General features: G+C 40.6%; 1 protein-coding gene across 1 annotated transcript in view; it reads left to right on the forward strand.

The window, feature by feature from the left end:
* Positions 1 to 18623, forward strand: part of pdzd7a (PDZ domain containing 7a) — a 116314-nt gene that overhangs the window by 43132 nt on the left and 54559 nt on the right. Inside the window, exons 9-12 of the mRNA XM_072239683.1 lie at positions 3790 to 3831; positions 4296 to 4459; positions 9947 to 10038; positions 15304 to 15395. Coding sequence (XP_072095784.1) covers positions 3790 to 3831; positions 4296 to 4459; positions 9947 to 10038; positions 15304 to 15395 — 390 coding nt within the window. The remainder of the gene's footprint in view (positions 1 to 3789; positions 3832 to 4295; positions 4460 to 9946; positions 10039 to 15303; positions 15396 to 18623) is intronic.

Raw genomic sequence — 18623 nt, forward strand, 5'->3', positions numbered from 1 at the left:
GAATTTTCAAATGAAAGAGTTTATGTTCTGTGGAGTGCTTTGGCACTGGAAAAATGTAGAGCTTTTAAAATGCATTGAAATGTCCAGATACAGTTATGTGATTTCGTTGGAGATCTGACTAGAAGATGGTGTCTATAAATCCATAAGTTTCCTTTGAGGTTGTTGTTATGTCTGGTGCATGGCCACCAGACATACATAGATGTGTGATGGCAAAAAAAACATGCCAGGATTCACCTCCATAAATAAATACTGGCTTAGGATACATGTGGGAAACCACACCTGTAGAAACAAGGCTTCACAAGGTTTTGGGCATATGCTTCAATACAACTTCATGGGTCTTTCCTTTGAACTAAGTTTCTGGGAACTGGACTCAAGTAGGAATATTTGAAATAAAAAGTGTTATTTCTGATGACAGCTCCATCCTCACCCTGCTTCTCACTGGCCTTCTTCCAGAATCCAGCCTCACCACCTTCCTGTTTCATTCCACAGTGGCGCTGTAAGAGGAAAGGCCTCTGAGTTTGCTAAACCAGCAAGGTTGTTCTACTGCAGGGTATTACGATTTTATGCACAATAACAAAGTCTTGCCAGAAATCTACTTGGCCCAACGTGTATTGAGCTGTTAATGTAGCAATTCAAGTGTCTCTCTATTTTTCTACTATTGTTCATTTAAGTATTTTATTTAAATAATCATAAAACTTTTGGTTTAAGATGGTGCTACTGAAGTTGAGCAACAACTCGCTGGTAGTTCAGATGGCAAGAAGTATGACTAAAAACATTGCTAATAACACCTTTTCTGAAGTAAATTGTGATCAACTGTTACTGCAATCAATAAAGAAGCAAGTGGAAACAAAGCTGATTTGAAGGATCGGCCGTGCAGGTGCATCACAAAGCCGAGGGGAAACATGTTCAGGATGGGGTTGCAGACTGAGTTTGTATTGCTGTTGGAGTGAACGTTTGGAGAGGAGTCATTGCGGACGCTCCAAGTGCCAAGCCGATTTAGTGAGGTTGCGAACGGCTTCGGCCTGTGCAGCCCAACGGTATTGCCTCACCAGGACCCTAGAGCAAGGCACTACCCTGTGCTTGGACAATTTAAACGCCAGTCCTGATAAACTGGAAAGCCCGAGTGAGGGTCAGGCTGATTTCGCTCACTCTCCGATGATGTTCATTCCTTTCTCCGGCGGCTTTGTCTTTGTGAGTTTCGCGACATCTTTGTCCTGCTGATATGATTAACTGAAATGGCTAACATGAGTAGGCTACTCCAGCTGTTCAGGGAACCAGATCTAACGCCTTAATCTGGTTCGGAATGCTGTCGTTTACTTCTATTGTTTGCATGATGTGTGTGTTTTTTTTTCATTTTTTATGTTCTTTTTAATTGGGTTCTTCAGGTTTTGTGCTTTGTGGCTGCCTGTAAGCAAACAAATCTCAAGGTGCATAATTTATACATTCTTTGATAGTAAGTGTAATTGAATTCTTGAATGGTCCTTGATCCATGAATGTAATTAACTATGAAATGTATCATATGAGGCAGAATAGCAGAAAAGTGCATGAAAACCTTCATCTCTAAAGCTTGGTGTCAGAATTGAGTTTGCTGGTTTTTTTTAATATTTTGAACTTACCGTTGTTTGAAGTACTATTGATGGTAATTATGTGGGCTTAGTAAGCATGCTGATGGGAGTGTGCTAGAATGAAATGCACACCCATCAGAATACCTTGGTGTTGACTCAGAGAAATGAGCTATTTGTACAGTAGGGTAGGGCTTTGTGCCGTTTAAAAAAAGACCATGTGATTGTCAGATCTGTTGATAGTAGAAAGAGAATTTGGGCCACTCTTAATAGCTGCTTTACAGTAAATTTTCCTCTACTAACCAAACTTTGATCACTAGCAGAATATTCAAAGATATCCATTTGGTGGGTTTGAACATCACCAAATAGGGCATACTATGGAACTGGTAAAAGCAATAGTAGTTCTTCCTTCTTCTAAGCACTTTCAAAGATAGAGGAAATTTAGTGTCAATTCCATGTCCAATATGTTGCCTGAATTACTAGGTGATTTGACTCGGTATTAGCAACGTTAGCCAGCATGCAACTATAATCTGCAAGCTTTGGTTTTATCATAAGTTATTGACTAGTGTTTCATGGAAGTGGCCAAAGGCAGCTTATATAACATGTTGGAAAGATTTTGAGTTTCAATGTAGGGCTCTTGCTTACTTAATAAATACTTAATAAAAATAACAGTATTTGTTGCATTTCAGAACTATTGTAGCAAAATTTAGAGAAGGTAAGGGATATAGATGGAGTAAATGCAATGAGGTTTGGGAGTTCAAGGTAAATTTATTATCAAAGTGCGTATTTGTTGCTATTTGTCCCTGAGATTCATTTTCTTGCAGGCATTCACAGTAGGTACAAAGGGGAAGGGAACGTCGACTCAGACCATGGGAGGCCTGCGTCAGGCATTCTTATGCCTTACAAGGTGCAGATTGGAAGTCTGTGTGGAGCGCCACTCCTCGCACAGATGTTTGAGCAATGTGTGATTAAGTGCCTTGCTTAAGGACACAAACATGCTGCCACAGCCGAGGCTCGAACCAGCGACCTTGAGATCACTAGACGAATGCCTTAACCACTTGGCCACGTGCCCAACACAAAGAAACACAATAGAATCAATGAAATACTACACACTAGCAACAATGTGCAAAAGATGACGACTGTGCAAGTACAGAAAGAAAATAAACAGTTAGATTAATAAATAATATTGAAATCATGAGTTGTAAAATCCTTGAAAATGAGTCCATAAGTTATGGAGTCAATGTTGAGGTGAGTGAAGTTATCCACTCTGGTTCAGGAGTCTGATTGTAGAAAGATAATAACTGTTCCTGAACCTTCTGGACCTCTTGCCCGATGGTAGTAGCGAGTAGATAGCATGGCCTGAAAAGTGTTTAATTCATTCTGCACAACATTGTGGGCTGACTGGCCTATTCCTGTGTTGCACTGTTGTATGTTTTACATTCCAGGGCCAGAACTAGAGATGTCTAAGTACAGGGGCTAGACAAGGTTACACGAATAATAATGTGGTGCAGACTTAAAGCAAAGACTCACATTTGTTGAAATAACCTACTTAATAAACTGCATAATTCCACTGCAAAAAAAAGTCCTGATCTCTTCTCAGGTTGATGAGGATAAAGGATCAAGGATGTTGCTCGGACAAGGACCTGAGTTTCAGGGAAAAGTTGAACAGGACTTTATTTTCTGAAAGGAGATCTTATAGAGGTATACAAAATTATGATGGGTATAGATAAGGTGAGTGCTTGCGGGTGTTTTCTCCTCAGGTTGGGTGGGATTAGAACTAGAGGTCGTAAGTTAAGGGTGAACGGTAACATATTGAAGGGGAAACCTGAGGGGGATCCTCTTCATTCAGAGGGCAGTGGGAGTGTGGAATGGCCTGCCAGCTGAAGTGGTGGATGTGGTTTCTACTGCAATGTTTAAGAAAAGTTTAGATAAGTAGATGGTAGCGCTATGGAGGGCTAAGGTCTAGGTGTGGGTGGATTGGACTAGGCAAATAATAGTGGGCTTGGACTAGATGGGTTGAAGGGCCTGTCTCTATGCTGTAGTGTTCTATAACTCTTAAGATCATTTTCAAATTTGCTCATATACTCCAAAAGTAATTGCTCCTCTTTTGCATTACTGTAAATTAAATTCTTCAAAACTGACTAATCCCCGTGAATGTCCTTACCGTTCTTGTAATTGTTATAGTACAAAGTGACAATTATTTTACTTGCCTTTCTTTCCATTTCAGTAACTGCTGTTGAAAAATTCGTCATCAGAAGTCTGAAGCGAGGTAAATGTTTGTAGTATGCTTGGTAATTAATAATTTTGAACTGTTTCTACACTCCTTCAAAATATAATTTTTATAATCCAAAAGATAATGTTTTTATAATCATTAGCATTCCTGAGACATCTTTTATTTTGTCATTATTCTTTTTCTTAAGGAATGTAAAAGCTCTTGTGGTTCCATTAAGTAAAGAGCACATTAGGTGTATAATAACTTTTGAAAATATTGTGTGTGGAGCAATTATATTCTTATTGCATTTTCCATTAATTTGCTTCACATTAAATGAGCAATCTTTGCTCAATAAAGGGTTTTGTGTATACTTTTCACAGACAGCATGTCAAAATCTATGTTGATTAAATTTGAGCATGGATCACTTTGAGTAGTCATTGAGTAATTTTAATCAGCTTGTTTCATATGTGATTGCTTTCTTCATGAATATGATTGGATTTTGGTGTTATCTCTCATTTCAGATAAAGATAGAGGCCTTCGCTTGAAAACGTTTGGCCCTCAGACAGACAAAAATGGTCTCTCCACAGCAGACACATACAGTCACTGTTTAACTGTGATTGAAGACATTGCCAGGAAGCTCCTGAGTCAAGATGAAGTAAATGCCATTTTGCGTCACTGTAAGCAGGTAATTCCCTTAAATATCACAATCATGATCTAAGCTATAATTCCACTCCTGTCCAATACCAAGACTTATTTGCATTTCCTGCTCTGCCCTACTGAGCTCCTACCCTTTTATTACTCATCTGATTCTACCCTATTCTTCTCTTTTCCTCCCATTTTCATGCTCCATAAATTCCAAATGTTCAGAATGCAGCTACCCACATTCTATTCAGTATTAAATTTCAATCTTACATTACATTGTATCTCCCCATCTTCCATCATAAATGAATAGTTAGTAACATCTTTTAGTTTCTTCCTGCCACAGTGAGTGAAGCTGATAGAGCTACTGTCTTGTGCCCTCAGAGACCAAGGTGCACTCCTGAACTCCAGTGTTACCTGTATGGAGTATACGTAATTCTGCCTGTATCTGTCTCAGTTTCCCTGGGAGCTCTAGTCTCCTCTCAAATCCCAAAGACATGCAGGTTGGCAGGTTACTTGGCCACTGACAATTGCCCCTAGTGTGTAGATGAATGGGAGAATTAGACCATAAGACAGGGTTTCCCAATTAGTTTTCCACAAGGGCCAAATTACGTCAAGCATGCCAAGCCAAGGGCCAAAGCGTCTAGGGTTTTTTTTCATTGCACCAGTAAGTTGTTTTATGGGCAGATGTTGTTGTTGCTGCTATTACCATTACCATTATTATTAGTAGTAGTAGTAGTAATAATTTAGGCCTGGGATTCTCAAAGCCTGTGTTTTGTGGGTCACACAAGAAAAAAAAATGCACTCTTGAAACAGAATAAGTCCAAAACCAACCATTTAATTATGACTGTAGCTATCACAATTGTCAGCTGTCACATTGAGAACTCATCTGGGACTTAAAATCTCTCTCTCTCTCTCTCTCTCACACACACACACACACACACACACACACACACACACACACACACACACACACACACACACACACACACACACACACACACACAGTAAATATGGTAGTCTTCATCACTTCTCTTCCACACAGTTTTAGTAGTACTGTCTTTTCCACTGTTTCTGTTCTCTCATTTAATTTATTTGTTCTTTTTAATTAAGCTATGTAGCATTGGAAGTATGAAGTGTAGCTATAAATGAAATTATCAGTATTATTGTTGTCGTAATATTATTATACCACAATAAGATTGACAAATGGACAAAAATAAATTGATTCACTCACCAATCAGTGAGAGAAGTGACAGCGACGGGATGAGGCAATCCTTCTGATGTTGGGCCTGTATTCTGTTGTGGCAACAGAATTGGAAAAACGCTCCTCCGCTAAAACTTCTACTCTTCTTGTTGCCGTGTTAGCCGACAATGGCACCGTCTTTAATAGCTCCACAACCGTTTTCTTGGTTTTCTCATCATGACTTAAAACTTCGCCAACCATATCAATTGCACACGTTTTAATCAACCCAGCATCAGCGAATGGCTTCTTAGCTTTGGCAAGATTCCATGACACATGCAATGATGCAGCTGTTGCGCTCTCTTGTGCAGATGTTGGCTTACAGATAGTAGAAACAGAGTGCTTGTATGATGTTATCATACTTGCAATTTTTTGTTTGCATTGATCTGATTTTGCAGGGTAGTTGGCATTAAAACTGGCAGCATGCATAGTGTTGAAGTGCTGCTTTAGATTTTCTGATTTGCAGACACCTACGGACTGCATGCATATTAAGCATGTTGGTTTAGCATTGGCATGGTCCGGTAAAGTAAAACAAAATTGATCAGTCCAGTCAGATTTGAACTGATGGTTTTCCTGGTCAACTTTGCGCTTTTTCGCGCAGGCCATGTTGTTCTTGGTTTAGGGTCCATGACTTACTACTGGTAACAATTCACTTAGAAGGCAGATTCACGCGCTCTAGGAGGGCGTAGATCAAGTGTACAATGTGGGATGAGGTTAAAATAAATCAGAGCAGCGTGCGCTTTATTTACATGTTATGACGGGTGCGTTCACCTAAGTGCCAATGGGTTGGCGCGGTCCAGACATTTGGTTCTCGCAGTCTGCCTATTGGGTTGTCTGCCATAAGACATAGGAACAGAATTAGGCCATTCTGCCCATTAACCCTACTCTGCCATTTCCATCATAGCTGATTTATTAACTCTTGCAACCCCATTCTCCCGCCTTCTCCCCGTAAGCTTTGACATCCTTACTAATTATGAACCTAACAAATTTCATCTTAAATATACCCAATGACTTGCCCCCACAGTGGTTTGTGGCAATGAATCCCACAGATTCACTACCCTCTGGTTACAGAAGTTCCTCCGCATCTCTATTCTAAAGGGATATCCTGCTAAGCTGAAGTTGTGTGCTGCAGTCATAGATCACCCAACCCATAAAAAAAAACATCCTCTTCCTGTCCTCTCTATCTAGGTCTTCCAATATCACTAGACCGCAGATTTTTTCGGAAGTGTTGCTTCCTCAGTAATTTTTGTGGTTATGATGGACCACTTGAAGCTGAACACAAATATAATTTCAGACTACTTGTATTACACAGGAATCTGGAGAAACGAGAAATCAACATTTATTGAATATGATGTGTTTATTTGTGACACTTTGCAATAGTTCAATTAAGTAAAAACTGTTTTCTTGACTTTCATTTGTACTCAGTGTCTGAGGCTTCTCACTTGGGTGTCCAACAATAATTAGCCAGCATTGATGGATCTCACTTGCCCTGGTACCTTTTCTCCACGACCTCAATGTCCTGGTGAAACCTTTCACCATGCTCATCATTGACAGTGCCAAGATTTGCAAGGAGGAAATCTAAATGGGAATGCAGGAAATGATTCTTTATTGACATGTTGCAGTTCATGGTTTTGTATGCTTGATGCATGTTTTCAACCATCTACACATAGTTTGGTGCTCTGTAGTTGCCAAGTATATTTTCAACAGCATCCTTGAATGCCTTCCATGTGATTTTCTCCAGTCTCACTAGAAGTTCTTTGAATTGCCTGTCATTGATGACCTGTTTGATTTGTGGACCAACAAAAATGCCTTCCTTAATGTTGCCACTAGTCACTCTGGGAAACATCTGTCTCAAATATCAAATCCTTCAAAAATTTTCATGTCTGGTGACAATAGATTTCATCCTTGCAGTCTTTAACCCAGTTATTCTACTTTTGCCTTTGACAAAACCAAGTTTCTGACCAGGTGACTTTACTCAGATTGAGTTTTCAGATGAGGCTCAATTGGCATAAAGGGTTCAAAATCTGTTTCAATATTAGTGTCATTTTCCATTTCTGGCTTGTGCATCATGACGTCATCATCTGCCTCCTCTAGACTCCATGTGTCTGGTGGCTTCGGTACTGGAAGACTATCGTCATGCAGCACAGATCTCATGGCTGAAGGGAGATTGGCGTATTCAATGGATTTCTTGTTATTAGCAGAGAAACCAGACACACTGGTCAGACAGAAGTAGCAGTCTGTCACATGATCCTTCTGCTCTCACCGTATCATCCGGACAGTGAACGGCATTGAGTTCTGAGTACCTTTGAGCCAAGCTCTAAGATTGACAGCACATGTGCAACAAATGTGAGGAGCTCAAGCTTTGTCTTGGTCACCAGTTTTGTACCCAAAGTAGAACATTTGGCTTTCTTAATAAGAGGAGTCATGCTCTGTCTTTTGAGATTTAAGCATATACTCGCCACAAATGTAACAAAGTATCACGGCTGTTGCAACATTGGTGAGACATTTTGCTATCACAACTACTGAAGACACAATGACTTTATTATGAGTACACACGACATGCTACGATGCATGCATATCAACGTGATTGCAGACCGATATACATGTAAAGGCAATGCACAGAACGATGTGTGTGTGATGCTTCTTAAGCCTTTTTAAAACCTGTTCTGCCATGCAGCATCCACCCTCCCTAAGCATGACCAGGCATGCCTGGACAAGATAGAAAACTTTTCAGCTTACATCATGGGCGAATTCTCACTGATGAATTATGAATTGGAATAACAAATACATGTGATTTCAAAGAAATGGTGCGTGATAGGGAAGTTTCATGATCAACAGCCCAAAATCCATAAGCTACATCCAAACGTATTCAGGAAGCAAAATCTTTGTTGCCCAATATTCGATAAGTTTCAATGAGATCTCCCCTCATTCTTTCAATCTGGGAAGAATTGACAGGACTATGGAGAGAATAAAATGGGATTAGCGTAGGATTTGCGTAAATGGGTGTTTGATAGATTAGTGGGCTGAAGGGATTGTTTTTTTGCTCTCACATTCTAAATACTGCAACAACAAACTATTTTTGTTTACTCACAAATTAATATTGTAGCATCACACTATTGAATAAATTACTAAAACAATTAGAAATACTTTTACTGAAATGTTAGACTCTTACAATGATTCAGTTTGCTGCAAAATGTACTTTGGTAGCAATCTGGATATCCATCTGAAGGTCAAAACAATTATTTTAACATGATTTCCTTCCAAAGTGTAGTATATGTCAGTTCCATTGATGGATGTGTTGAGAGTTGTGCTATCATTAAATAGAAGAACTCATTGAAAAAATGTGCATAATGCTATAATTAAAAAACTGGCAGAATTTATTAATATCTAATCATCCACTAGATGGCATTAAATAATATTCTTTGGATTTCTACACAGCATTAAGAAACTGTAAAATAGAATAGACTATTTGGGCCAAAGAGACCATGCTGGGAATTAGCCTGAATTCAGTCTCGTAATTTTCTAAGTTCCAACACCTTTAAACACCATTTCCTTAAACCACATGTCAAACCTGCTTGTGGTTGTTGACAAATTGCTTCCTTTTCAGCGACCAAACTTAGTTGGATGTGGAGTGCAAAACAAAATTTAAACTGCACTTGCAGTAAATATACTTTCTATCTTAATGCATTACTCTGTTGGTGTTTTCCACAATGCACAGTGCAAAGCATCTCCTCATCACTGTACTTAATCAAATGTTTTAATATTTATTGCCTAAATTGTAGCTATTTTAATCTGTGTCGTGTCTGACGCCATGGGCATTTTGGACAACACATCTTCAAATTGATTTGCTCAACCATCAATGCCTGTGCTTTCAACTGTTCAGAACATGAAGTCTAGAATTTCTGTCCTGAATACCTTCTCCATTAGGATGCTGTTTCAAACCTCCCTCCGTATGTAAGCATCTGCCCTGATATGTTTTAAAGTGGCTGGATAATTAAATATGGGATGCTCTAATGTGTTAAAATTGGTATATAAATAAGAGAGAGAAAAGAGACTGATGATGCTGAAGTAATAAACAATCTGCTGGAGGAACATGTGTAGGGGAAGAGGAATTATTGAGATTTTGGGTTTGAAACCCAGCATCAGGACAGAGTGGAGAAGTGAGAAGGTAAGTAGTGAGAAAGGAGCCTAAGCAGATTCTTTGTTGCTTATTATAAAATACTTGTAGCCGATGCAATGTTACTTACATTTTCTTTACAATAATTTGTACTTTAGAATCAATTCTGTGTGTAGTATGTTTCAGGTAGTGGGGTGGAAGATCTGGTGCGGCCTCTACTTCACATATTAGATAAACCAGAGAAGCTGCTGATATTGAGAGAAATCAGGTAAGAGGAAGAGTGCAATTCAAGATCTAATTCGATAAATAATATAACAATTTTACTGCTCCATGTATGTTTAATAAAGGATCAAAGTGTAAAACATTATTTACTTGAGAAGAGGACAACCTATCATACTGAATGCTAACAAATGTCTCTGCATTAAATTGCATAAATCTTTGTCAATTAATCATCATAAATGGTTGCATAAAATATCAGAATACTGATCTATTGAAGTTATTTCTGGCCGCCTCATTATAGGAAGGTGATGTGTCAGTATAATGGAGAGCGCGTCTTATGAGGATAGGTTGAGTGAGCTGGAGCAAAGGAGGATGAGCGGTGACTTAATAGAGATGTACAAGATGATAAGAGGCATAGATCAAATGGACGGCCAGAGACTTTCTCTCAGGTCGAAAGTGGATAATGCCGGGGGACATAATTTTAAGGTGATTGGAGGAAAGTCTAGCTGGGATATCAGAGTTAACTTTTTTTTACACAGAATGTGATGGGTGTGTGGAACACGATAGCTGGGGGTGGGGTGGTTGAGGCAGATACACTAGGGACATTTAAGAGAGTTGGATAGGCACTTGGATGACAGAAAAATGGAGGGCTATGTGGGAGGAAGGGATAGATTTATCTTAGAGTAGATTAAAAGATCAGCACGACATCGTGGGCTGCAAAGCCTATACTGTGCTATAATGTTCTGTGTCAAATGTTGTGATTGAGCACTGCACCAGGCAGGATAAAGGTATGAGCAGATTTATACGCTAACTCCCCATGTGATGAATTCTTGATCATTTTAATAGATTTTGTTTGGATGTGGTTTGATTTTTTTCTTGTGCATGTGCAGGTAACTCAGAAATAGATTGAAATAATGGTAATCCTGCTGAGAAAAAGAACAGTGGCTTGTACAGACTGATATACAAGGAAGAAGGCAACTTGCATTCGTATTTCTTTAAAGCTTAAGGATTTTCCAAGATCCTTTCAAAGTAATTAATTACAATGAAAACAACAGGAATTCTGCAGATGCTGGAAATTCAAGCAACACACATCAAAGTTGCTGGTGAACGCAGCAGGCCAAGCAGCATCTGTAGGAAGAGGTGCAGTCGACGTTTCAGGCCGAGACCCTTCATCAGGACTAACTGAAGGAAGAGTGAGTAAGGGATTTGAAAGTTGGAGGGGGAGGGGGAGATCCAAAATGATAGGAGAAGACAGGAGGGGGAGGGATAGAGCCAAGAGCTGGACAGGTGATAGGCAAAAGGGGATACGAGAGGATCATGGGACAGGAGGTCGGGGAAGAAAAACAAGGGGGGGGGACCCAGAGGATGGGCAAGAGGTATATTCAGAGGGACAGAGGGAGAAAAAGGAGAGGGAGAGAAAGAATGTGTGCATAAAAATAAGTAACAGATGGGGAACAAGGGGGAGGTGGGGCCTAGCGGAAGTTAGAGAAGTCGATGTTCATGCCATCAGGTTGGAGGCTACCCAGACGGAATATAAGGTGTTGTTCCTCCAACCTGAGTGTGGCTTCATCTTTACAGTAGAGAAGGCCGTGGATAGACATGTCAGAATGGGAATGGGATGTGGAATTAAAATGTGTGGCCACTGGGAGATCCTGCTTTCTCTGGCGGACAGAGCGTAGATGTTCAGCAAAGCAGTCTCCCAGTCTGCGTCGGGTCTCGCCAATATATAAAAGGCCACATCGGGAGCACCGGACGCAGTATATCACCCCAGTCGACTCACAGGTGAAGTGTTGCCTCACCTGGAAGGACTGTTTGGGGCCCTGAATGGTGGTAAGGGAGGAAGTGTAAGGGCATGTGTAGCACTTGTTCCGCTTACACGGTTAAGTGCCAGGAGGGAGATCAGTGGGGAGGGATGGGGGGGACGAATGGACAAGGGAGTTGTGTAGGGAGCAATCCCTGCGGATGTCTTCCTTTTTTAAAGAAAGGGGCTTCCCTTCCTCCACTATCAACTCTGCTCTTAAACGCATCTCCCCTATTTCACGCACATCTGCTCTCACTCCATCCTCCCACCACCCCACTAGGAATAGGGTTCCCCTGGTCCTCACCTACCACCCCACCAGCCTCCGGGTCCAACATATTATTCTCCGTAACTTCCGCCACCTCCAACGGGATCCCACCACTAAGCACATCTTTCCCTCCCCCCCCCCCCGCATTCCGCAGGGATCGCTCCCTACACGACTCCCTTGTCCATTCGTTCCCCCCCATCCCTCCCCACTGATCTCCCTCCTGGCACTTATCCGTGTAAGCGGAACAAGTGCTACACATGCCCTTACACTTCCTCCCTTACCACCATTCAGGGCCCCAAACAGTCCTTCCAGGTGAGGCAACACTTCACCTGTGAGTCGACTGGGGTGATATACTGCGTCCGGTGCTCCCGATGTGGCCTTTTATATATTGGCGAGACCCGACGCAGACTGGGAGACCGCTTTGCTGAACATCTACGCTCTGTCCGCCAGAGAAAGCAGGATCTCCCAGTGGCCACACATTTTAATTCCTCATCCCATTCCCATTCTGACATGTCTATCCACGGCCTCCTCTACTGTAAAGATGAAGCCACACTCAGGTTGGAGGAACAACACCTTATATTCCGTCTGGGTAGCCTCCAACCTGATGGCATGAACATCGACTTCTCTAACTTCCGCTAGGCCCCACCTCCCCCTCGTACCCCATCTGTTACTTATTTTTATGCACACATTCTTTCTCTCCCTCTCCTTTTTCTCCCTCTGTCCCTCTGAATATACCTCTTGCCCATCCTCTGGGTCCCCCCCCCTTGTTTTTCTTCCCCGACCTCCTGTCCCATGATCCTCTCGTATCCCCTTTTGCCAATCACCAGTCCAGCTCTTGGCTCTATCCCTCCCCCTCCTGTCTTCTCCCATCATTTTGGATCTCCCCCTCCCCCTCCAACTTTCAAATCCCTTACTCACTCTTCCTTCAGTTAGTCCTGACGAAGGGTCTCGGCCTGAAACGTCGACTGCACCTCTTCCTACAGATGCTGCTTGGCCTGCTGCGTTCACCAGCAACTTTGATGTGTGTTGCGTTAATTACAATGAAATATGGCTACTTTAATGTGAGGAAACTTGACAGCCTATTTCTTTTAATCAGGTTGAGAAAGCAGCTCATGAAAAAGAAAATAGCATTAATCTATTTAACCAGGTATCTCAAATGTTTCATCTAAACGATTCTGTACCTCTGATAGTGCAGCAGTCCTTCAGAATTGTTGGTGCAGATTATATGCATATCATCAGACCCTTCTTACAAAATTATAATCTGCAGAGGTCAATATTATAATCAGTGAGATTATTGAATAATGTACTACATTATGTAAATATTCAGGCAATTCATATAGCAGCATGTTTCACCCAATGGCTTATTTAAATTTCTTGCATTTACATAAATGTGAAAATTATTGGTCTTGAATTTTTTGATGGTGTAATTAGTGGGAAATAATAAACTCTGAACTTTCATTGATGAAAGAAACACAAGACCAATTCATCATTACAATACTGTATAGTTTCCAAGAGACAAGCTGTACAAAAAGCTAATTTTTAATTCCATAAATCTTTTGTTGAAACTTCCTGATTATTAAATAAAATACTTAACTTTGATTTCAAATAACTTTATTTATAAGAGTGTACTATGAATTATTTATTTCGACAATTTACAATGACCAATTAACCTACTAACTGGTATGTCTTTGGGCTGTGGGAGGAAACCGGAGCACCAAGAGAAAACCCATGTATTCCACAGAGAGGATGTACAGACTCCTTACAGATGACATCGGAACTGAACTCCAAACTCTGAAGCCCCGAGCTGTAATAGCATCCCGCTAACTGCTACACTACCATGGCGCACAATTATTACCCCAAATAAAAAAAAGTGAAAAATAAAATTAACGATTTATACTTTTAAAATAGTTTCATGATTTTGATGGCTTCTGCTTCCTAAACTTGCTTCAGATAATAAAGACACCACTTTTTGGAGCGCTGGTTGATTCATTGTGTCTAAAGGATGTGTGCCACCCAAACCTGTCAAGCTTAGTTGAAATTAATTCAGTGAGGAAAATAGGTATGTTACCTTTTTTTCAGTACGATATATTCTCTCCACTAGAAAACTGATGCAGTGTGAAATTGCTCCAATTTAAACCACCACTCATTGGGTAAATGATCAATGGCATTGTCAATGAAATGATAGTGAATTGAATAGCTCAAACATTTTCTTCAGTCATTTCAAGAATCTCTGAGAGATTTGAGAGGAGTTAAATAAAGTTTTAAGTTAAGTTTGCCTATCTTCATCTTTGTAATGTGTTTGTTTGGGAAAGACATTTAGCAGAGTAATTGGTAACCTGGAAAAATTATACATGACAAATATCATCCTAAAATTCAGACCTCTATGGAAATCAGAACTAGGGTTATTTTCATTGAAATATGTCATGAAATTTGTTGTTTTGCAGCGGCAGTACAGCGTAATACAAACATTGCTATAATTAAAAATAATTAATATAAAAATAAATAAATAATGCAAAGAAAGAGCAAAGTAGTGTAATCACAAACAAGAGAAAATCTGCAGGTGCTCGAAATCCAAGCAACACACATAAAATGATGGAGGAACTCAGCAGGCCAGACAGCATCTTTGGAAAAGAGAACAGTCAATTTTTCGGGCTGAAACCCTTCATCGGGTCTGGAGAAAAATAGTGTAATGTTCAGGGGTACAGGGACTATTCATACATCTAATGACAGAGGGGAAGAAGCTGTTCCTCAATGCTCCTAAAACGTATATAATTATTGCCTGAATCTGTTATAAATGTGAATGAATATATTTAAATATTATTCAAAGCTTTTGCTGTAGGCGGTAGCATGGTGGTTAGCACAACACTTTATAGTACCCAGCAACCCGGATTCAATTCCTGCCACTGCCTATAAGGAGCTTGTACCTTCTCCCCGTGACCGCATGTGTTTCCTCTGGGTGTTCTGGTTCCCTCCGACCATTCCCAGCTGTACTGATTGGTAGGTGAATTGGTCATTGTAAATTATCCCATGATTAGACTAGGATAAAATGAGGGGATTGCTGGGCGGTGTGGCTCAAAGGGCCAGAACTGGAAACATACGATATTCCGAAGATCAGAACAGCAGTATGTCAATAAATAAATAAATATGTTATTAAACAATGCTCCTTCACACTTCTGTAAATTTCTGGTATTTACCTGATGGATATCATTGTTTCTGATTGGCTTGTTGTATCTTTCTTGACTTTGAAGGACCATCATTGGACCAACTGACCTAGGAAGGTTTGACAGTATGGTGATGCCTTATGAACTGGAAGCATATGATATTCTGAAGATCAGAGCAGGTGGGATTGTTGTACAAGAATAGTGACAAGTTATGAGAGAAAGATCACTTACAGTCAACAAAGCAGTTGGAGTATTTTTTGTTTTTGACTTAGAAATTCTGTGGTGTTGTACATGCATTGTACATTAGTTTTGTTTGATGCTTGTGGGTGGCTGAAAATATTTTGAATCATCTATGCACGTGAAGGTGTACATCTATGAGGAGGATTTAACACATCTTTTGTTGGCTAGAATTATTTCCAGGTTTTTGTGTGTTATATTTGGATGGATAATATCAGCTTCATATAGGTTCTTCTGTGTCATCATCAACAGCCTTCCTGTTCAGATCTGTAGCAAATAGTTTAAGTTTGGGGTGTTAATTGTGTGTATTATTGCCTGAAGACTGATTTATACTTGTGCGTCAAATGTACGCAATAGGTACGGCGTAGCTGCAAACCCTATGCCGTAGCCTAACGCACACCTCTCCCAAAATGTAACTATGCGTCGTGGCATCGCAGACCGCAACAACTGTGATTGGTCCGCTTGGCAGCATCACATTTCCTCCTACGCTGCAATAGCTTCCCATTGGGTGACTGAAGGGCAGGGAAGGAACTCTGGCTGCAATGCTTTCCATAAAGCTTTACAGACCTCCAAAACTATGGAGGGCCCTGTGCTTGATGCCAGTTTGTAGCTAGCTGCTACAGCCTGTTGACTTCTACCTGAAGCTAAAACTCGAATGGTAATTGCCAGTCTCTGAGTATACTGTGCGTACACTGATGTGAAATAAATGGTTGGAGACGATGAACCAAATCGTCAAATCTACCTGCCGACATCCGAAAATATTTGAAATGAATTTCCTTGTCCATGTCTCTCAGTGGCCGGAGATAGGCACAGAAAATTCACCCTCCTTCAGTTTCAGTCGCCATTGTTTGACGTTTGAGTTTCTTCGTGTTGAGTTTCAACATGAAGAAACTCAACACAGTGGCATAGAAACCCCATCGCCAACTAGCATTTTGGCGGTGAATTGCAGAGCGACGCAGACACACCAATGCACAAGAATAAATGCTCACAACGGCATAGCCCACTTGCGTAGGCTGCGGCATAAGCTAGTACGTACAAGTATAAATCAACCTTAATTGGGCAGTGAAGTATGCAACCATCATGAAAATGGCAGATTTTAACTCAAAAGACCTCATTTACAAGAACTGTTCCCAGGTCCCAAATGAAGTAAGGAAGAGTCTCAACCCAAAACTGTTTATTCCCATCAATAGATGCTGCCTGACGTGCTGAGCTCCTCCAGCATTTTGTGTGTATTGCTCCAGATGCCCAGCATCTGCAGTATCTCATGTGTCTATAATTATCTTATTGTTTCTGTTGCAGTTATATAGGATATTGATAAGGTTATACTTGTAGTATTGTGTACAGTTTTGGTCATCCTATTATAAGAAAGATGTTACTAAGCTAGGAGTGCAAGAAAGATTTACCACGATGTTGCTTGGACTTGGGGGCCTGAGTTACATGGGGAAGTTGTGTAGATTAGGACTTCATTCTCTAGAGTGTAAGAGATTGAGGGGTGAACTGATGGAAGCATATAAGATCATTCGAGGTATAGACAAGATGACAGACTTTTTCTCATGGGTGGGAGTTACTAAAAGCAAGAGGGCATAGGTCTAAGGGGTGGTAAGAGATTTAAGAGGTACATTGGGGCAGCTTCTTCTCGCAAAAGGATGGAGCATATTTGGATTTTGCTGCCAGAAATAGTGGTTGAGCTAGGCATGTTAGCAACAGTTAAAAACCACAGCATAGTACATGGACAGGATAGATGCTTAGAGGTCTCTGGGCTAAACACGGGGCAGATAGGATTAGCTTGCTGGGCAACACAGTCAGCATGGATAAATATGATAAAAGGTCTGTTTCCCTGCTGTATGACTCTATGCATGTGAGTGGTGAACAAAATCTTTGGGTCTTTCATCTTTGGAACAGTTCCTTGACAGGTCATAGATTTAGAGACTGGAAAGTCTTGCGGGTGGGAGATGCAGATGACGCCTCTTTTTAATATTTGTTAGCAGGGTCTGGAGCAGAAGAGTTCTCAGCCTGTCTCCTCCGTTATTGTTTTAGATCTTAGCAAGGCCCAAGTCATTGATGTCTTCACCTACGGCCTGGAGAGGTATAATGAGTGATGGCATCTCTGACCTGGTATATCGAAGGAGCCCAAGGACAATTTTCAATTAAACTTTGTGGGTACTGCTGAAAATAAGCCCAGGTTCTGCTTTGGGTCACAGTTTATATTAACATGAATATAAAAGAATAAAGAATACTTGGATGGCAGGGTGGAGGTGCATCTCTACCAAAAGAAGTGTGAGGAGCTCCTTCTCTCCGCTAGCCTGCAGATCACCCTTAGGCAAGTTGCAGAACCTGCTTAGCCTCCAACCAGGGTCATATGAAGCCATGGGAGCTGGTGGTGGATGGTCGTATGAGCAGTTGGTGCATAATACAAGACCTGGTTATGTGACCATTGACGCCAGGCAGACAACCTCTGATAATGGCTGGAGTCACCCATCTTGTAAAGACACTGCCCAAAAGAAGGCAACAGCAAACCAGTTCTGTAATTTGCCAAGAACAATTGCGGTCATGGAAACCTATGTCATACGATACAGTATGTAATGATGATGGGGAAAGAATATTACCTATTAATCACAAAAGCATTTTTCTACACACAAACAACACACATCAAAGTTGCCGGTGAATGCAGCAGGCCAGGCAGCATCTCTTGGAAGAGGTGCAGTCGACGTTTCAGGCCGAGTTTCTACACACAAACTTCTGTTTTATTATCAATGAGTCTGTGTGGATTATTTCTCATGTTCATTATGATAATGCATGAATTTTGTAAATTGTGTGATATTTTCTTCTCAGCTGCTGAAACAGCATGAGATTTTGCGACTATTTCAGAAATAGTGCCTTAAATTTATTTGTAATTTAAACAAGCAAAAAGAAATTAACATGTCATCAAGATCACAGTTTTTCATAAATTACAGGCTAATGGAAACATGCAGTGAAACTACATTTTCTCTTTTAGATCATTCTTCCTTTTACATTCTCCTCTCTGATGTTCAACATAAATCAGATCAACTCCAAAATAATTGATCAAGAAGCAGGTTCAGCTCAAAGAGAACTCAGTTTCAGAGTCTGATAGGATGAATTTAAAGACCCTGAAGAGAACAGGCGACAGTTTTGAAATCCTTGACATTGTG

Source organism: Mobula birostris, chromosome 21, assembly GCF_030028105.1.
Source record: "Mobula birostris isolate sMobBir1 chromosome 21, sMobBir1.hap1, whole genome shotgun sequence".
In the NCBI taxonomy this organism is placed as follows: domain Eukaryota; kingdom Metazoa; phylum Chordata; class Chondrichthyes; order Myliobatiformes; family Myliobatidae; genus Mobula; species Mobula birostris.